Source organism: Saccostrea echinata, unplaced genomic scaffold (assembly GCF_033153115.1).
Source record: "Saccostrea echinata isolate AGI-Se365-2 ecotype Australia unplaced genomic scaffold, CSIRO_AGI_Sech_v1 ptg000012l, whole genome shotgun sequence".
NCBI classification, from domain to species: domain Eukaryota; kingdom Metazoa; phylum Mollusca; class Bivalvia; order Ostreida; family Ostreidae; genus Saccostrea; species Saccostrea echinata.
This window is the reverse complement of record NW_026889761.1, coordinates 17797103-17813832: the sequence shown is the minus strand read 5'-3', so window position 1 is coordinate 17813832 and position 16730 is coordinate 17797103. Positions and strand designations below refer to the sequence as shown.

The following is a 16730-nucleotide window of genomic DNA, read 5'->3' as shown; positions in this document are numbered from 1 at the left end:
CCTGCATGTGGAGTTTATGTCTCTCAATTGACTTGATACGCAAAAACAATTTCTAAAACGAGGCGAGGTATTGACAAATAAGTTGATGATACAAGGATATTAAAAGCTCTGTTTGAAGTGAACATTTGGCAAATTCTATGGTCGATACAATGACCTTATTAGCAAATACAATCTTTCTTTAAGTCGTATGTTGACTGACGTTTTTCAAATTGTTAGGCCATTATTTTCACACAGAATTGTCTAAGGATTTTACCCAATTATGACAAGGAGTACATGTGGATGTACTGAAGGTGAATGTAACTGGTCGACAGAGGATGCTTACTGGATCCTCCAAGGCACCTTATCCCAACATAGTAATTCATGAAGCAAGGGTTTATCTTCCCTATACGGACAATCTCTTCTCGAACTCAAATATATACAATGCTGCAATTCACTGCTCTATATCCTGATCGATTAAGTAGCGTGTGACTGATGTTATTGCTTTAAAATTATTTGTGGATTTTTTAATTGGATTTTTTTCCTGTTTAGTTGGTATTTTATGGTCTCTCTTTAAATACTAAAAGGATTGCACAAAGAATTCGGATATTAATAAAGATGGAATAAATAAATTTTCTCCATGTATGCGTTTTATTGTCAGGAGAATGCAGAATTCTGTATGCATGTTTTGTAACAAGTTGTTCTTCAAACAAAATGTACAAGTGTACGGACTGTCTTACATAATTGTTATAACAGCAATGTACTTATAAATGATTAAAGGCAGTTTAGCAATTTTCTGAGTGAAAAAATGAATGTGCTGTTTACCCATTGCAGATGTTCTTATAAATTTGATACACTGATTGTAATGGTTCAGAATGCGGATCTACTTCTTTGATACACAGATTGCATGATAGTTTAACTGTTCAGAAATAAAATATGCAGTTTGAGTGTGTATAACCTTTCTATTATTAATTTAACACATTTGTCTGATTTTTTTTAAACATGTTAAGGACAGTAAGGACCATTCAGTTTAAACTTGGCATCCTCACCTGACATAAAAACAAAGAAGAGTTAACTTTGTGATAGGGTTGTAGTTATAAACTTTTAATGATGTTTGAACATGTTAAAACAATGATAACAAATAAGTTTTCATCAGCAGCATACTAAAATTGAATGCATGTCAATCAAAGGTTCGAAAGATACAGTTCAACACAATTTAAGAACTCGTTTATGTAGTGACCTTTTATTTTTTTTAGACACATTGTATTTATATGACCTTGAGTACCAACATCAAAAGTACATTAATATCCATTCAAAACGTTATGCACGGACATGGTTTCGTTATCTTCTAATTTTGTACAGGGACTTCAGATATGACTGTAATTTCTGACCGTGGACAAGGTTTTGCTCATCCACAACCTGCATTCCGAAAGCATTGCACAAGTAAAATTGAGCCTTGTCAATATGGACAGTAATTCCGTCAAAAATCATCGATAGAGAACGAAATCAAATTTTTTCCCCATAACTCAACAAGATATACTCATTTCCAAAGATCAGTTAAACACATGCAAGTTTCTAGGGAAAAAGTCAGGCAAAGCAAATGGGACAGACTGATAAACAGAATGACAGGCAGACATGTCATTGGAATTTAAACCTATCAGTTCCTTTGGTTTCCTGTTAGGGTATTGACAACATTGTTATAAAGAGCTAGGTTCACTTTGCGCTTAAAATGGGACTATATATATATATATATATATATATATATATATATATATATATATATATATATATATATATATATATATATATATATATATATATATATATATATATATATTTATTTATCCCATGTTTACCCCTTTATCCCGTGGATATGACTCATTGGATAATTTTTTCATAATCCACAGTTGTGACGTCACAATGGTTTTTGCGTTAGCGCGATGAAGTAAAACAAAGTGGAGTCCTATATAAAACAGTGTAAAACATTGGTTGTGAAGTATTAAACATGGGATAAAAAGAATCTCCCATGATTTGTAGTTAGATATGACTTTTATCCAACTCGTTGTGTGTTTTTATCCCCTCGCCAAGGCTCGGGGATAAAAAACACACAACTCGTTGGATAAAAATCATATCCAACTACAGATCATGGGAGATCCTATATATATATATATATATATATATATATATATATATATATATATATATATATATATATATATATATATAGGATCTCCCATGATTTGTAGTTGGATATGATTTTTATCCAACGAGTTGTGTGTTTTTTATCCCCGAGCCTTGGCGAGGGGATAAAAACACACAACGAGTTGGATAAAAGTCATATCCAACTACAAATCATGGGAGATTCTTTTTATCCCATGTTTAATACTTCACAACCAATGTTTTACACTGTTTTATATAGGACTCCACTTTATTTTACTTCATCGCGCTAACGCAAAAACCATTGTGACGTCACAACTGTGGATTATGAAAAAATTATCCAATGAGTCATATCCACGGGATAAAGGGATAAACATGGGATAAATATAAAGAAACTTGGTGCTTTCAATTCCTATTATGAAGTTTCATCTGAAAGTCCAGGTATTGGAAAACAGGTTCTCTGTGAACTTGCAATGTTCTTGAATTTTAAAGAAAACAGGTTTATTTGAGTACTTTCAGTACCCCTCGATCCAAAAAATAAAACATCTTTTGTAATCTTCAGAAACAGTTCTATCATATTTTAAATCAGAGGTTGCGGTCTATATGAAATATTGAAAAATAGCTTAAAAGATTGGCCATTTTTGTAGAATTTTTCAGGATAAGGTAAAATGAAATATGGGGATAACGAACAGCATTCAAGCTCCAAGTCCATTTAAACAATCCAAATCAGGAGCGGAGCAAACACGGACCTCCAGAAACATCAGAGGTGGGATCAGGTGCCATAGAGGATTGAGCATCTCCTGCCGACCAGTCACACCCATCGTGTACTCCTTGTCATGATCGGGAAAAAAAAACGGGAAAATCCGTAGACAATTCAGTGTACATGTGTAAATAATGGCCTAACAATTAGTATGAAAAACATCAGTCAGCATTTGACTTAATGATATGTATTTGCTGGCAAGGTCATTGTGTCGACCATAAAACTTGCGAAATGATGACTTCAATCGAGACTGTTGATATCCCTGTTTCATCAACTTGTTTGTCAATAGTTTGCCTTGTTTTAGAAATTGTTCATACATAGAGCATGCTCTTGCGTATCGAATCAACTGGGAGACAAAAAGGCAATTCAAGACGTCATAATGCATTGACAAGCAAGAAAATTAAGTCATTTTTTTTTATAGATATACAGTCACCATATATATAATTTAATTTTGTTTGTATTCTAGCCTCTGACTGGTTAATATCCAAAAAGGAACACAAATTATTTCTGTATAACCTGGTTTGGTATGAGGACACCCCCCCCCCCCCCGACAACCAGCTGAATCATCTGTAATACAATCCTCTCATTTCCAGTCCTTCATGGAAAATTCCAGATTTAGTAAATGTACCTTTAACTTCAAACAATAATTCGATCTTACCACATGTAAACAAACAACAAGGCTGCTAGGCCTATGTATCAGTTTTTACCTCCCCTCGCTTCCCATCACTTCCGTTACTATACGGTTGTATTATTGAGCGGCAAATTTGAAGTAAATAAAAGCAACGAAATTTTACACCCATAGTTATTTAATGATTTTAAAATTAAATTATAAGGAATGACTCTAATTCTTGGCCAAATTATTCGAGTATAACCTGGTTTTGGTCAGTATACGCTGTTTTATAATCCGCTTCGCGGATTATAAAGCGTAAACTGACCCAAACCAGGTTATACTCGAATAATTTGGCCAAGAATTAGAGTCATTCCTAAAATAATTTTCCCCAGTAATTTGTCATTGAAGTATTCTACTTCAACAAGTTTCTTCGCAATAAATTGAAGTACCTTACCAGAGATTTATGGAAGGTATCGGAGGATGGTTTTTCCTATATAATCCCTCTAGAAATAACTTAAATTGCTTATATCACCATTTTCAGTCTTTATCTTTTTTAAAGATACTTGAAAACAGTTAAGAAATAGCCATATAGCATTTATGAAAAGTATTTTTGGCAAACTACAAAGAGACACAAACACAGATATTTGAGGAACGTGTCGCCTGACCTAAACAGACTCTACACAATCATGAAAACTAATACTATAGAGTATCTCATGTTTTGTAGGATACAACGAACTCTAATTTTAAGGTTTGCTTTGCGTTATGATTGTCAATGTACCACACATGTGCATTTGAAATGTTCCCCTCCCATAAATGATTTATCAATAGTAACAGAAATTGAGTAATAGAATTTTAGGTCGGTATAATGTTACCATATATCACTCTACAAAATCATTTAAAAACAGTTAAGACAGTCGTTTTTATCCCAAAATAAAACATCTGTGCAAGTTCGGCTTGATATTAATGGAAATGAACTTTTTTCAGAAAATTTAATCCAATATCCAATTACTTTTTTTTTTTTAAGAAAATATAGGTTAAATGCAGCATCCAAAGAATCATTGCTAATATATACCCATAATATATTTCCATTTCTATTTTTTTTTCTCTGTGATAACTCTTTGAAAGTTAGTTCAGTTGATTTCTTGATCATTCTACCGGAATATAAATTTCGCCAAGCAATAGGTCAGGAGCTAAGGTGGCCTAATATGCATGTAAATCTCGTGCGGCTGTCTTTGTGTTTAACGCTAAGGAGGCCTAATATGCATGTAAATCTCGTGCGGCTGTCTTTGTGTTTGACGTCAGTGGGCATGCACTATTGAAATTGACATGGGAGGCCTCGTGTAATTTAAATCTATTAGTCTACATTTTTATTTAAAATCTAAATTTACAATTTTATTTCACAGTGAAATGGAAATATAAGGAATTACTGTCTAGTTAGTAGAATATGACAGGGACATCAACGATAGTTGGAAACGTGGGATAATTCGCATAACGGGCGAAGCCAACTACCGTTCATGCCCTGGCATATTCTACTAACTAGACAGTGATTCCTTAAATATATAATATATATGCATCCTAAATGCAATATACTAGTATGTGCAAATTTGGCATGTTATACTGTACATGTCACCCATACATCATTGAACAACAACAGAACTGTGTATACTTGAGAATGGATCAAATACTCTCAAAACTTTAATCCATCCACTCATGGGGAAAACGTACAGCATCAGAAATCATATAATAGTATGCCGTGTTGCCGTAAAGTAACCTTTGTTCATCAACGTGATTTTTCATTATGTGACATATGTGCTCAAAATCCCAATTAACAAATTGATACAAATAGTAAGCAGAACAGTTAAACACGAACCTCTGAAAACATCAGAGTTGGGATCAGATGTCATGGAAGAGAATTAAAGCCTTTCTCTAGTAAACGACCCTATGTGAAACAAATGTGTCAGACTCTGTGGTGTCTTTTATTTCAAGTTAAGTGGGATACTAGTATATCCAATCATATATTGAATAGAAATGAATTCTAGTATTGTTTATTGATAAAACGTCGTCCTTTGATCTAAACGTCGAAATGAAGACTACAACAATAGTCTTTATTCTTTTTTTTTCCTTTAAAAGTTCCTGAATATTTACTGATTCATAAGAATACAAAACAGGTTTGCTGATAAAGGGACACAATTTGTACTTAATATAGGGCTTTTTTGTAACAAATTTTTTTCAGACCCGAAAGAAAACATAGATATTGTCAATATGGAATTCGAGCATCTCTTAAATATCAACTTCAGAGTATCAGAATGTTTAACGAAATAACGCATGACCAATGGCAATATATGAAATTTTTCCTCTCTCTCTCTCTCTCTCTCTCTCTCTCTCTCTCTCTAGAAGCAGTTGTCTAATATGGAAAAAGGTCTGATCTTTATTCTATCGTCTGTGGTGGCGCTATAAAGTCTTGAAAAGTCATACGTTTTGATGCTGCTATTGATTTTTGTCGAAATTCTGTTATTTAATTTAAAAAAAATCTTGCTTCTCCAATTCTATTGCTGCACATTGCTTCTGAATTTTCTCCTTCACTGCTGATAATATTAAAGAAAGAAACTTAGTAAAACATTTCCTATCTTTATTTGTAAGGATTTTTATGAAGTTTTGGAATTAAGTGTATGTATGGCACCTGATCCCACCTCTGATGTTTTGGAGGTTCTTGTTTGCTCTGCTCATATTTTGTAATGTTTAATGGACTTTTGAGCTTTAATACTGTTCGTTATCTCCATATATTTCATGTATCTTATTCAAATTTACTTTGGTTGTTACAAATACCACAAAGTATGATTTTGAATAATCTCTTCCTTAGAAATGGAAAAATGTTTATCCGTTTAATAATATCCTGTTACTATCTGCGTGTGTTTATGTGTTGTTTCTTTCATGCAGGGACAAAGGCTGGAAAAAGACAGTGTTCCATCTGTTGTTATTGAGGAATATCCTATAGTTTCGTGCCAATAAATAACAGATTGAACGATTTCTCAGTCCTTTCATAATCCATGAATTGTGGACATTTTTGAAGAGAATTTAAACTTGAGGAAAAGTAGAAATACAATTATATTATACATAGGGAGTTATATATGAAACAAGAAATTACATATAATAGAAATTACATGATAGAAATTACTAACGATACACAGGCATGACATATAATCACGATTTTCGGTAAATTGTTCTCTGTATACGAGTTTAAAATGTATAAATGGGGCTGTTGCAGATTTGTCACCGGAAATCCTGAACGCTTTGCATGTGGATCAAGCCTCTTTCAAACTGATATTTATCTGCTATGAGCTAATTGACCTCGGTCATAAAGTCTCAACTTCTCAACCGAAAAGGGTTTGTAATGATACTTCCTGACCTGACATGTTGACTTTTTCTACTGATGATGCTTTTGATTAACATTTCGTTATTCCATTGTAAGCATTTTAATCTTGGTGATCTGCATGCTTCAAATATTACATCGACGATCTACAGAAGAACTGACAGATCTCCTTGAAGAGATCTGACGTCTCATGACGTTTATTTGACAAGTCTACAACAAAGTCATTCAAGAAATTTGAGGATTATAAAATTAAAAGGGAGAGAGAGAAGAAAAAGAAAAAATATAAAAATCATGCAATCACATGAAAAAAAAACATAAACAAAACACACACAGTCACCCCCTCAGACATACACACAATGTAGATTTGACGAAACAGATGTTCCTCCAGAACAGCTTTAACCTTACAGTTAAAGATCTGATCGTGGGTCAATGTCATGACATAGCATTTGGTTTTTCCTCAGATACTTCCATTTGAATAATTCCAATCAAGAGTTCCATTGGCAAGGTGATTACACGACTTCAACGCTCCAGCTCATGACACATCTTCCGGTCATGGACAACAACACATTTAAGTTTATATCCATTCCAATCAAGAGTTGGGACACTTTTTGTCGGACAAATATTCAGACCGGTAAAAAAGGCAGTCATACCAAAATGGGGATATGGTGTTCGACTGTGAATGTATGCAGATGTTACATATGGTGGAGTATCATATATTATATTTTGTATAATAAATATGTGAATAAAGTTGTAAATTTAATAAATTGTGTGATTATTACAATATTACCAGTGTCCTCAAGACGGGGAGGACCCCGTCACAGATGAAAAGAGATTATCATAGTAAGCAGCGAAGTTATGCATAATAATTAATTTCAATGTTAAAAATATGTAAGCGTAAAGTTCATGGCCATGCTTGTAAAAGGTTCGGAGTTTCCCTTGTTTTCTACAGTAACACAAAACACATGCAACACAGCTGTAAATTACAAGTGAATTGATTCCAGGTGTATTCTGCAGGAAACTCAGTCTGTCTTATTATGCAAAGTTTCACTGCAACTAAAAAGTACGTGTAACTTTATTCTTGTATCTTAATTCTGGATCTTTGGAAGCATTATTATGGATAATTGATTTAAAAGATCTTGAATGCAAATACTAGCATTGATTGCAATTGCAGCTTACGTCAATTAAATAGTACTGGAGCGTATATTTTCCTATTAAAATGCCATCGGTATAATTGTCAAGTAATCTCCTATCATTTATTCCTACAGATTTTTAATCTACAAATTACAATAAGGTGTTTTATCTTTTGATTCTTTTTTTTTTTTTGGAAAAAAGATTACACATGTAATTCAACTTCAAAACACTTTTCACAGCATGATCAAACCTTCCAATATAGAATCCTTAGATCCAATACCCAGCGTAATGCTTTTCCAGGGTCCCATTTTTCCAATGCGGGCCCACTTGAAAACCTCAGGAGAAATATCCTGAAATGCTTGAATGGCTAGAAAAAAAATAGTGCTGTGATGTCATCGTCAACAGTCGACCGCCAGATAATCAATGCACTATGCATGTAATGTTTCATGTTTGTATTAAATATCTGTCCAGAAGAAGGAAGTCCTCCGGAGAATATCACAGTTAGGTAAGAATGTGTTCTTTGTGAAGAATTTAAGATTTAAGAAAAAATGACAGTCACTTATTTAAGCTGTGTAAAAGTGTAAACAATTGAAAAACAACGTAGTATACTAGCTTTTTAAAAATTTAAGTATATGTAGGTCACAAACACACATGTCGATTCACGATGTGTTATCTAAAAAGTTGTAACGTGTGATCAAGTGCAACGTAAAATTGACTTGTTCCTGCTTGATTCTAACCTTGATTTAATATAAAAAAAAAAAAGATGAAAAATTATACAATGCTTTCCTAATGATCTTATAATGCATAATTAATGATATATTCTTTAGTGACAAAAGACCCAGCATTTGGTGTAAACCATTTTAAGTATGAAGTACGAGTAGGGCATGATATACTAATTCAGATAATGATCAAATCATGGCGTCCTCCTTTATATATAAAGAAAACCAACACAAGACCATTCAGCAGTGCGTTCTAACATTATAAAATCATATAAGTATAGACAATGCCTTGTTCATTTGCAAGTGTAACAAGTGGTTGTAACAAATACAATTTTTAATTTGCATTATTTTGATCTGGGTGTTACTTTATGCATATCGACCTACCGTTACGGTTACCTAACAATTTTTCCTCGCATAAAACGTTTTTTTAACTTACTTAAATTTAGAGTGCAAATGGGAAATAGATAATTTTGTCATTTTTGTTTTTCAAATTTATGTTAAAAGAAGAAACTATAATGCTTTTAAAATCACTTTGAAATGGAAAAAAATATATTTACATAATTGAAAAAAAAAAGAAAATCTAACCATGACTGGCAAATGGATCGATAGTTGAATTCCTAAGCTGAGACAAACCAAACTTGTTCAAACTGGTATTGCAAAATCAAAGACAAATTTCATTTTTTTTCTCAATAATGTCTTTGTGCATGTGATCTTTCTTGATGAGCTGATGTAAAACAATTCAACTATTAATCTTTTCTTCTAGTTATGAAAATACATTTTTTTTATATTAGATGATTTTATATTGTATAATCATTTTCAACCGTATTTTGTAATTTCTATCTGCAAATTACAATTTTCATTTAATTGTGCTGTTAAATTGCATAATAAATAATTTTCCGGAGCTTCCTTTGCTGTAATTGGATTTTAATCTTTTCTCTTGAATCCAAATTATCAATAAAATAAGCCCGTTTATAAAGTGTAAAAAATAATGAAGCCATTATACAACTTAGATAAAAAACATTAAAAATGCATACAATTTCAAAATTGTAAGACGCCAACAACACCTGGTTTGAAAAATACAAAATATGAAAATTACTCAAGGCAATGCATTGTAAAAAGAATACAAAAAATGAAGAAAATTATATACAAACATCTCTCTCGACCATCCCTATGCGTGTGTTTTCACTCATTAGACCTTTTTTGAGGACTACACAGATTTTGACATAATATTCCAGCCATCAAAACAAACTCAAAACAGTTTATCATTGCATTTTTATCAGGTAATGTAACCTGGCATGACAGGGGGAATTTTTAAACAATGAGATACTTTCTTGGTTTATACGGGGGTGAACAGTTGCAATATTGCAGGACAGTAGTTATCAATACCTTGTTCATTCCAAAAACTATTACATTGTATGCATGTGATTAGAAAATCCACACGAATCTAAAGAATGCTGTGCATACGATCAAACTACGAGTTCTTAGTAGTTTCAATAAATTATGTACATGAATATTGTATAGTATATATAATTTTATTTTCTGGGCCAGAGAACAATTTTGACCAGTTCTGAAATAAACCTTGCCAGATTTCGATAGCGGGAACCCTGATGATGAACAACTTTTTAATCTCATAAAATGGTATAGCCAAAGTTTCTTTTGAATCTTTTGTAGATATCAAATTGAAACCTTGCATGTTATTTATCGTAAATTTTGTAAATTAAGTAGAGTATTTTCTTTTATTCACTAATAAATGAAAACACTTTGGAAATTTGTAAGCTTTGGGATGTGGATGGCGGGGGAGGGGAGATGGAGTAAAGGTTAAAGATGAAAGCGAATATTCTATCTAGCAAGTAGAATGGGTAGATATTGTAGAGTTCTTTTGAACTATTTGTTTTATTCAGAACACATTAGACGTAAATCTCTCTCTCTCTCTCTCTCTCTCTGCACAAATGAGGGGAGCGGATTTTCAACTCCACTGGTCAACTGAATTGACAAATTATTTTATTCACACATTGCTTTCTGTGCCTGTAATGCACAGAGATAAGTGAGACAGAGAACCTAATAATGGAAATAAATCCTTTCCTTATTGTTTTCCCGTGTACCCAATCGAAAACTAGGATGTTATTCAGATGACTGTAGATGACATAAGGCTTTTGATTAAGATTACAAAACGTACTGTTCAGATAAAGCTTAACTAACGTGGTTCTACCACCCAGGAAAGAGGAAGAAAAACGACTCTATGAGAAAGATGCTAATACATTGAGGAAGAGAAAAGATGTTCTCTGAGAACGTTGGACCTAATATGACCCAGATCGACCCCTGGGACAAGTTCCGGTTGACCCTGATTGATGTGATAGACTCCGATAATGTAACACGGCGTGAACTTTTTCAACTGTCACAATCTAAGACTGGCAAAGTTACGGTAAGAAAGTTTAAAAATATTATTTCAAAAGTTTTCAGTAGAATTTTGTTTGTAAACAATGTTGCAAAATTTCATTTGAAGTCTTCTGTTAACTCATTATTTGTTGATGAAAGTACAATGGAGGAATACAACCTCGAGTATTTTGTTTTTTGATTTTTTTGAAAACATCATGTTGAAGATATGAAAATTCATTGTACACGATATATTTAAATTGTTCTTCTTTAATGCTATCATACAAATTTTAAAAGTTGCACATGATACACAAGGTCAGAGTCGAGAAATCTGTACTTTCAAAAAAAAAAAAAAAAAAAGTAATTTTGAAAACATTTTAAAAATTTTTGTCTGTCGATATTGTACAGGACGGTATAAGCTATTTCGAGGCTTTAGATGGGCATTTCGAACATAAAAGGGATGCTGTCGTCGAGTTTTTGATCCACTTAACAACAGAAACAAAACTGCATTTGGATGAGGGCACAACCTCCTTGCCCTCAATTCTAAAAGAATACACAGAGCAACGCAGGAAGAACGACGAGAAAATGAAGCAATTGAAAATCTGGAGTAAATGTGACCTCATTGGGAGAGAAGAGGAGATACAAAAAGCCATGGATTCTCTCCAAAATCAGCAAAGTAAAGGTGAAGTATATATCAATGTATGCTGGAATTTGTATTTTTTATTTTCACTTGTTACTTGTGACATGTGGATCTGTTATTTCTGACTTCAATGAAATATGTGGAGGTAACGAACAGTATTCGGGCTAAAAAGTCCATTTAACATTACAAAATAGGAGCATTGCAAACACGGACCTCTAAGACATCAGAGGTGGGATTAGGTGCCCTGGAGGAGTGAGCATTCCCTGCCGACCGGTTTCACCCACCGTATGCTCCTTGTCATGATCGGGAAATAACCGAAAAATCCATCGACAATCAGTGTGTAAATATTGTTTATTGTAGGTGTGTGGATTTGCGGATTGGGTGGAATGGGGAAAACCAGTGTTGCTGACGAAGTTTGTAGGAGGTTGTCAGGAGAAACAGCAAATTGGAGGATCCTAAAAGTCGAATTAAGGTACTAGTTGCCGCAAAGAATTGCATACTGTTAACTTGTTTAATTGCTATCATGAGTGAGTTATAGAAAGATGTCCTACCTTAATAATTTAATTTGTGATTTTAATGCACTTATTTGTTTTACGTTGTGTTTACACCCAGAACTATCTGACTATAGTAAACGAAAGTGTCATTTCAGTCAATGTTCATTTTAATGAAACATTTAAGTTTTTAGTTTTTATACTTTTATACTTGAAATTAAGTGAACTATATCGTGTGAGGTAACTCCATGTATCCTCATTTTTTTTCTGAGGCAAAAACATTCTTACCATTTTATTTCATCTGTCTACCAAACTATGAGACTTGAATAAATCTATGTCTGAAAGGGGTTTGGGATATTAAAATAAAAATTTAAAGTGATTCATTGTAAGTCTTATTTACAAGGGAACAGAAACACGTGCGAGATCTCGTTAGAAGTGCACTCATTCTGCTTGGAGAATTGTTGATGACGTCAAATAGAGAAGAATTATCAGATGGAGACTTGGAGTCCGCAAGTAAATTAGATGAGGAGGACTATTTTGAAGATATTAATCAAGATTCACGGAGACATCTTTTGATTAAAAGATGTTGTGAAAGCTCAGGTAAATTGTAACAATCCCAAAATAACAATAATAATCAATTTCTCTACTATTTACTCTATATTAAGTATGCTTGATTTGTTACTTTTTATGCGAATTGAATAATTAAATAAATTTGAGACAATGAAAGCAATTCTTGCTACACACAAGAGCACACAGAAATGTATATCTTATTATTGTAAATCAAGATGACATCATGACGAAAAACCAAAACTATGTCCAAATGAATAACAAATTGAGACTTAATTTTTTGCAGAGCAGAATAAAGTGTTCCTTTTAGACAATATGGATGACATTTTAGCGAGTAATGAGGGAGACGTTATTAGCTTTCTAAATAAATTGGTAAATATGCTTATTGAAGCCGAGGAGGATGAAATGCATCAAGGGAAGGTAATGAGTCATATAATTTACATTTATGATATTTCTTGACGTGATTTGCTTTTAAATATGCCTTTATAGAGAGAATAACGTATATATTTACTTCTGATAATTTTTATTCCTTTTTCTGAATAGGATGAAATAATAAGTTTATTTGTTCTGAAAGGGTTTTTTTTTCAAACTTTTATCTTTTAGACAAGGGTTTTAATAACCTCTCGTCCAAGTCTCCCGTCAACCGAGAAAGCTCGGATTCTTCGAGAAGTCTTCGTCGAAATTAAACTTCAAGAGCTTTCTGAGCAACATGCGATAACACTTTTCAAGCAGGAGTTGACCCAGCAAAATATACAATGTGTTAGTACAACTTACTGTGTAAAGAATAATGAATAAAAAATAATTAATTAATTGTAGTAATGATTTAATTGATCCATAAATTTATTAACAGAAATAAGATTTAATTTGAAAATATCATACACTGATGACTGTTATTTCTACTTTTTATCCAGAAAGAGGAAGACATAAAGAAGATGGCATCCATCTGTTCGTACTGTCCATTGGCCATGCTTTCTCTTAGCAGTGTATTAAAGGACATATCTCCGAGTAAACTAACAGAAACCTTTTCACTGTGCACCAACTCTGCAATTCAAAACAATATCATTGGAATAGAGTCTTGTCTACAACAATCCTTCTCAGTGCTTGACAAATCGGGTAAACAAAATAAAATAACGTGCACCCTTATGCAACTGTTTGTTTTTCGAACAATAAAGTTTGATATCGAGGCTGCAAAGTTTGTTTGTGGTAGAAGCACAAATTCAGGAAAGGCAAGCATGGAATGGGAGATCGTCTATTTGAAACGATATCATTTCCTAGAATCATCCATCGGAACTTTATTTAAATCAGAGTCAAATGATCAAATTATAAAAGAAAAGTCTTCACAAAAAGCATATTCATCAAAATGCTATTATATTCATCCACTAGTTTATCAATTCTTAAAATCCAAGGAGGCACAATATCAAGTCCTTGTTAACAATGCAAGGGAAAGATATGTCGAGTATATCTACAAAACTGTCTCAAAAACGGCAAAAATGGCTTCTGCTGAATCGCTAAGGACCATTGCCAAATACGAACCTCATTTTCACACTTTCTACGAATATGTCATGGATTTACATACAAATCCTAAACCTAATTTAAGAGATCTCCCCAGTGCATTAAGTGTTGTCAATACTGAATGGTTAACGGATCTGATTTTGGACACCACTCGCCGATGTCAATATTATAAAAATATGATTTCTAACGCTGAAGAAGATGACAAGGTATTAGACCTTGTTTATTATAAAACTTGTCTGGCAAAACTTTATTTTGATAATGAAAGAATGGAGAGCTGCCAAAGAATTTTGACCGAAATTGATTCTACAATAATTGAACATGAACAACTCTCAAAAGCAGCTAATTATGTGAAAAACAAACGAAGGGTTAAGGATTACCCTTCTGCATTGATTCTTGGTGGGTTCTGGACTATGCATGCTCGTTATCTAAGCATGCTTGAAAATTACGGTGAAGCCAAACAGTACCTTGAAATGGCATTATGTACAACAATGAAAAAGGAAAGGGACTGTTGGTCACAGATTGCAAATATTTACAATTTAATGGGAGTTATTGCCTTTAAATCCAAGGAATATAAAACTGCGAGAGAATACCACTCAAGAGCTCTCACAACAGTCGAAAGAGAACACGATGATTTCATCGATAAAGACATTTTCCTGACTAACATAGGAAGTGCATTCTTAAAGGAGTGGGATCAAGACCGTCTACGTGAGGATGCCTTACAAGAAGCAGAGATTTACTATAATACTGCTCTTTCTATGGAAACAGCAAGAGCGGAAAAAAGAGCCAAAATTCTTAAAATGAGGGGCAAACTTTACCTTTTACAAGGGAAATTCGAAGCTTCGGAAAAAGATTTACAAGAAAGTTTGAATATATGGAAACAATATGTACATCCACCCCATATAAATCTGATATCGTCCTACCAAGATATAAGTTCCCTGTTCGTCCAGAAAGCAACGCACTTGTTGAAATTAAGGGAGCCTTGTACGTATTGTATATTAACTTTTTTTATATTACACACACAATATATATATATATATATATATATATATATATATATATATATATATATATATATATATATATATATATATATATATATATATATCCTTCACTTATCTATTATTTTTTTTTACTGTATAAAGCGACAGAGGCAGCATCTTTCCTTGCCAGAGCTGATGCTAACTACAAGGAGATTCAAAGACAGATTGAACAAGGAGGATTTTTCAACTGGCAGAAGAACAAAATTCTTTACGATCAAATAAAGAAGAATCACAAGATAGTTTTAAGACAACTGAATAAGGATCAGAGGGAAATTGAACAAGTGAATGGCTTCTATCTGGTAAGACCATATTTCTACAAGGTATAAATAATATTAACTAATGATATCCAAATTGAATACATATTATGACTTTTGATCGTTTGATGTCCAGTACAATATATGTTAGTTCTTTTTTATGCAAACAGGATTTTGAAGCTGGAAAACTTAACAAGAAAATCCTCCGTAATCAAAGTATGGACCTAGACAATGAACTTTCTTCATTTTCAACTGATCAAAGCAATGAAGGGTCTGATTCGCCATCATCCGACTCTGAATCTTCATTTCTCAGTATAACATCCGAGGAGGAAATCTCAGTTATTAAAAGATGTGATGATAGAACACTGAGTTTTGATGGATGCACAGAAAGTGTGGGCGTTACAAATTCTGATGAAACAATGAACGTTATAAGTACACGAAAGCCAGAAAGCAGCCTTCACAGCGGGTCTATAGACAGTGGTATGGGAGATTCCATCACGAGTTTCCCCTCTTTGACAGATTCTGATTCGAAACCGAGGCTGTCGTTCATACCCTCAGGGTCAATGGAGGAAGATGTATTCTCTTCTTGTGAAAAAAGTGTCTTGAATCATTTCAATTTTCTTAAAAAGAGGTCATCTTCGGACAGGCATAACACATGTACATTAAAAAGACAAAAAGGTTTTGATGAAAATATTCAATGCATGGGTCCTAACAATGCATATTAGAATATTTTCGCTAACATCCGCTTTTGAGTAGGTTATCCCAAAACTATCGAACAATCATTCAGTTCGGTTAATTGCAAAGTTAACTCTTTATTGTATGTGTTAATTGCTTTTCAATTATTGAATGTTTTTGTGATTTTTTTCAAATGCCTATCTTCCAACTGCACACCAGTTTGTTTCTTTTCTTTGATTTTATTCGGATCAATAATGATCTACCGTCTGTGATATGAGTAAAAATTTACAGATGAAAGATATGAAAGGAGTGTAACATTTTCATTGTTGATTTTAATAATACTTTTATATGCCATGCTCCATTACGGATTTCAAACTTCTTTTTGTAGCAATAAATTACATAAAAGATTTTTAGTTTTTTGTGCACTGTTTGTTTATAACTCACCAGAACCAAAG

General features: G+C 33.0%; 1 protein-coding gene across 1 annotated transcript; it reads left to right on the top strand.

The window, feature by feature from the left end:
- The first annotated feature begins 10980 nt into the window (after window positions 1-10980).
- Window positions 10981-16652, top strand: LOC133185449 (uncharacterized). The gene is made up of 9 exons (XM_061320652.1): window positions 10981-11145; window positions 11505-11778; window positions 12097-12208; window positions 12631-12827; window positions 13081-13214; window positions 13398-13553; window positions 13706-15287; window positions 15449-15645; window positions 15771-16652. The coding sequence occupies exons 1-9, from the start codon at window positions 10999-11001 to the stop codon at window positions 16323-16325; spliced, it is 3354 nt and encodes a 1117-aa protein (XP_061176636.1). The 5' UTR covers window positions 10981-10998; the 3' UTR covers window positions 16326-16652.
- The last annotated feature ends 78 nt before the right edge of the window (window positions 16653-16730 follow it).

Excerpts from the sequence above, each read along its gene's own strand:
- LOC133185449 (XM_061320652.1), top strand. The coding sequence starts at position 10,999 with ATGTTCTCTGAGAACGTTGGACCTAATATGACCCAGATCGACCCCTGG. Across the intron at positions 13,554-13,705 it reads CCCAGCAAAATATACAATGT|AAAGAGGAAGACATAAAGAA; the intron begins GTTAGTACAACT and ends CTTTTTATCCAG. Across the intron at positions 15,646-15,770 it reads AAGTGAATGGCTTCTATCTG|GATTTTGAAGCTGGAAAACT; the intron begins GTAAGACCATAT and ends TTATGCAAACAG.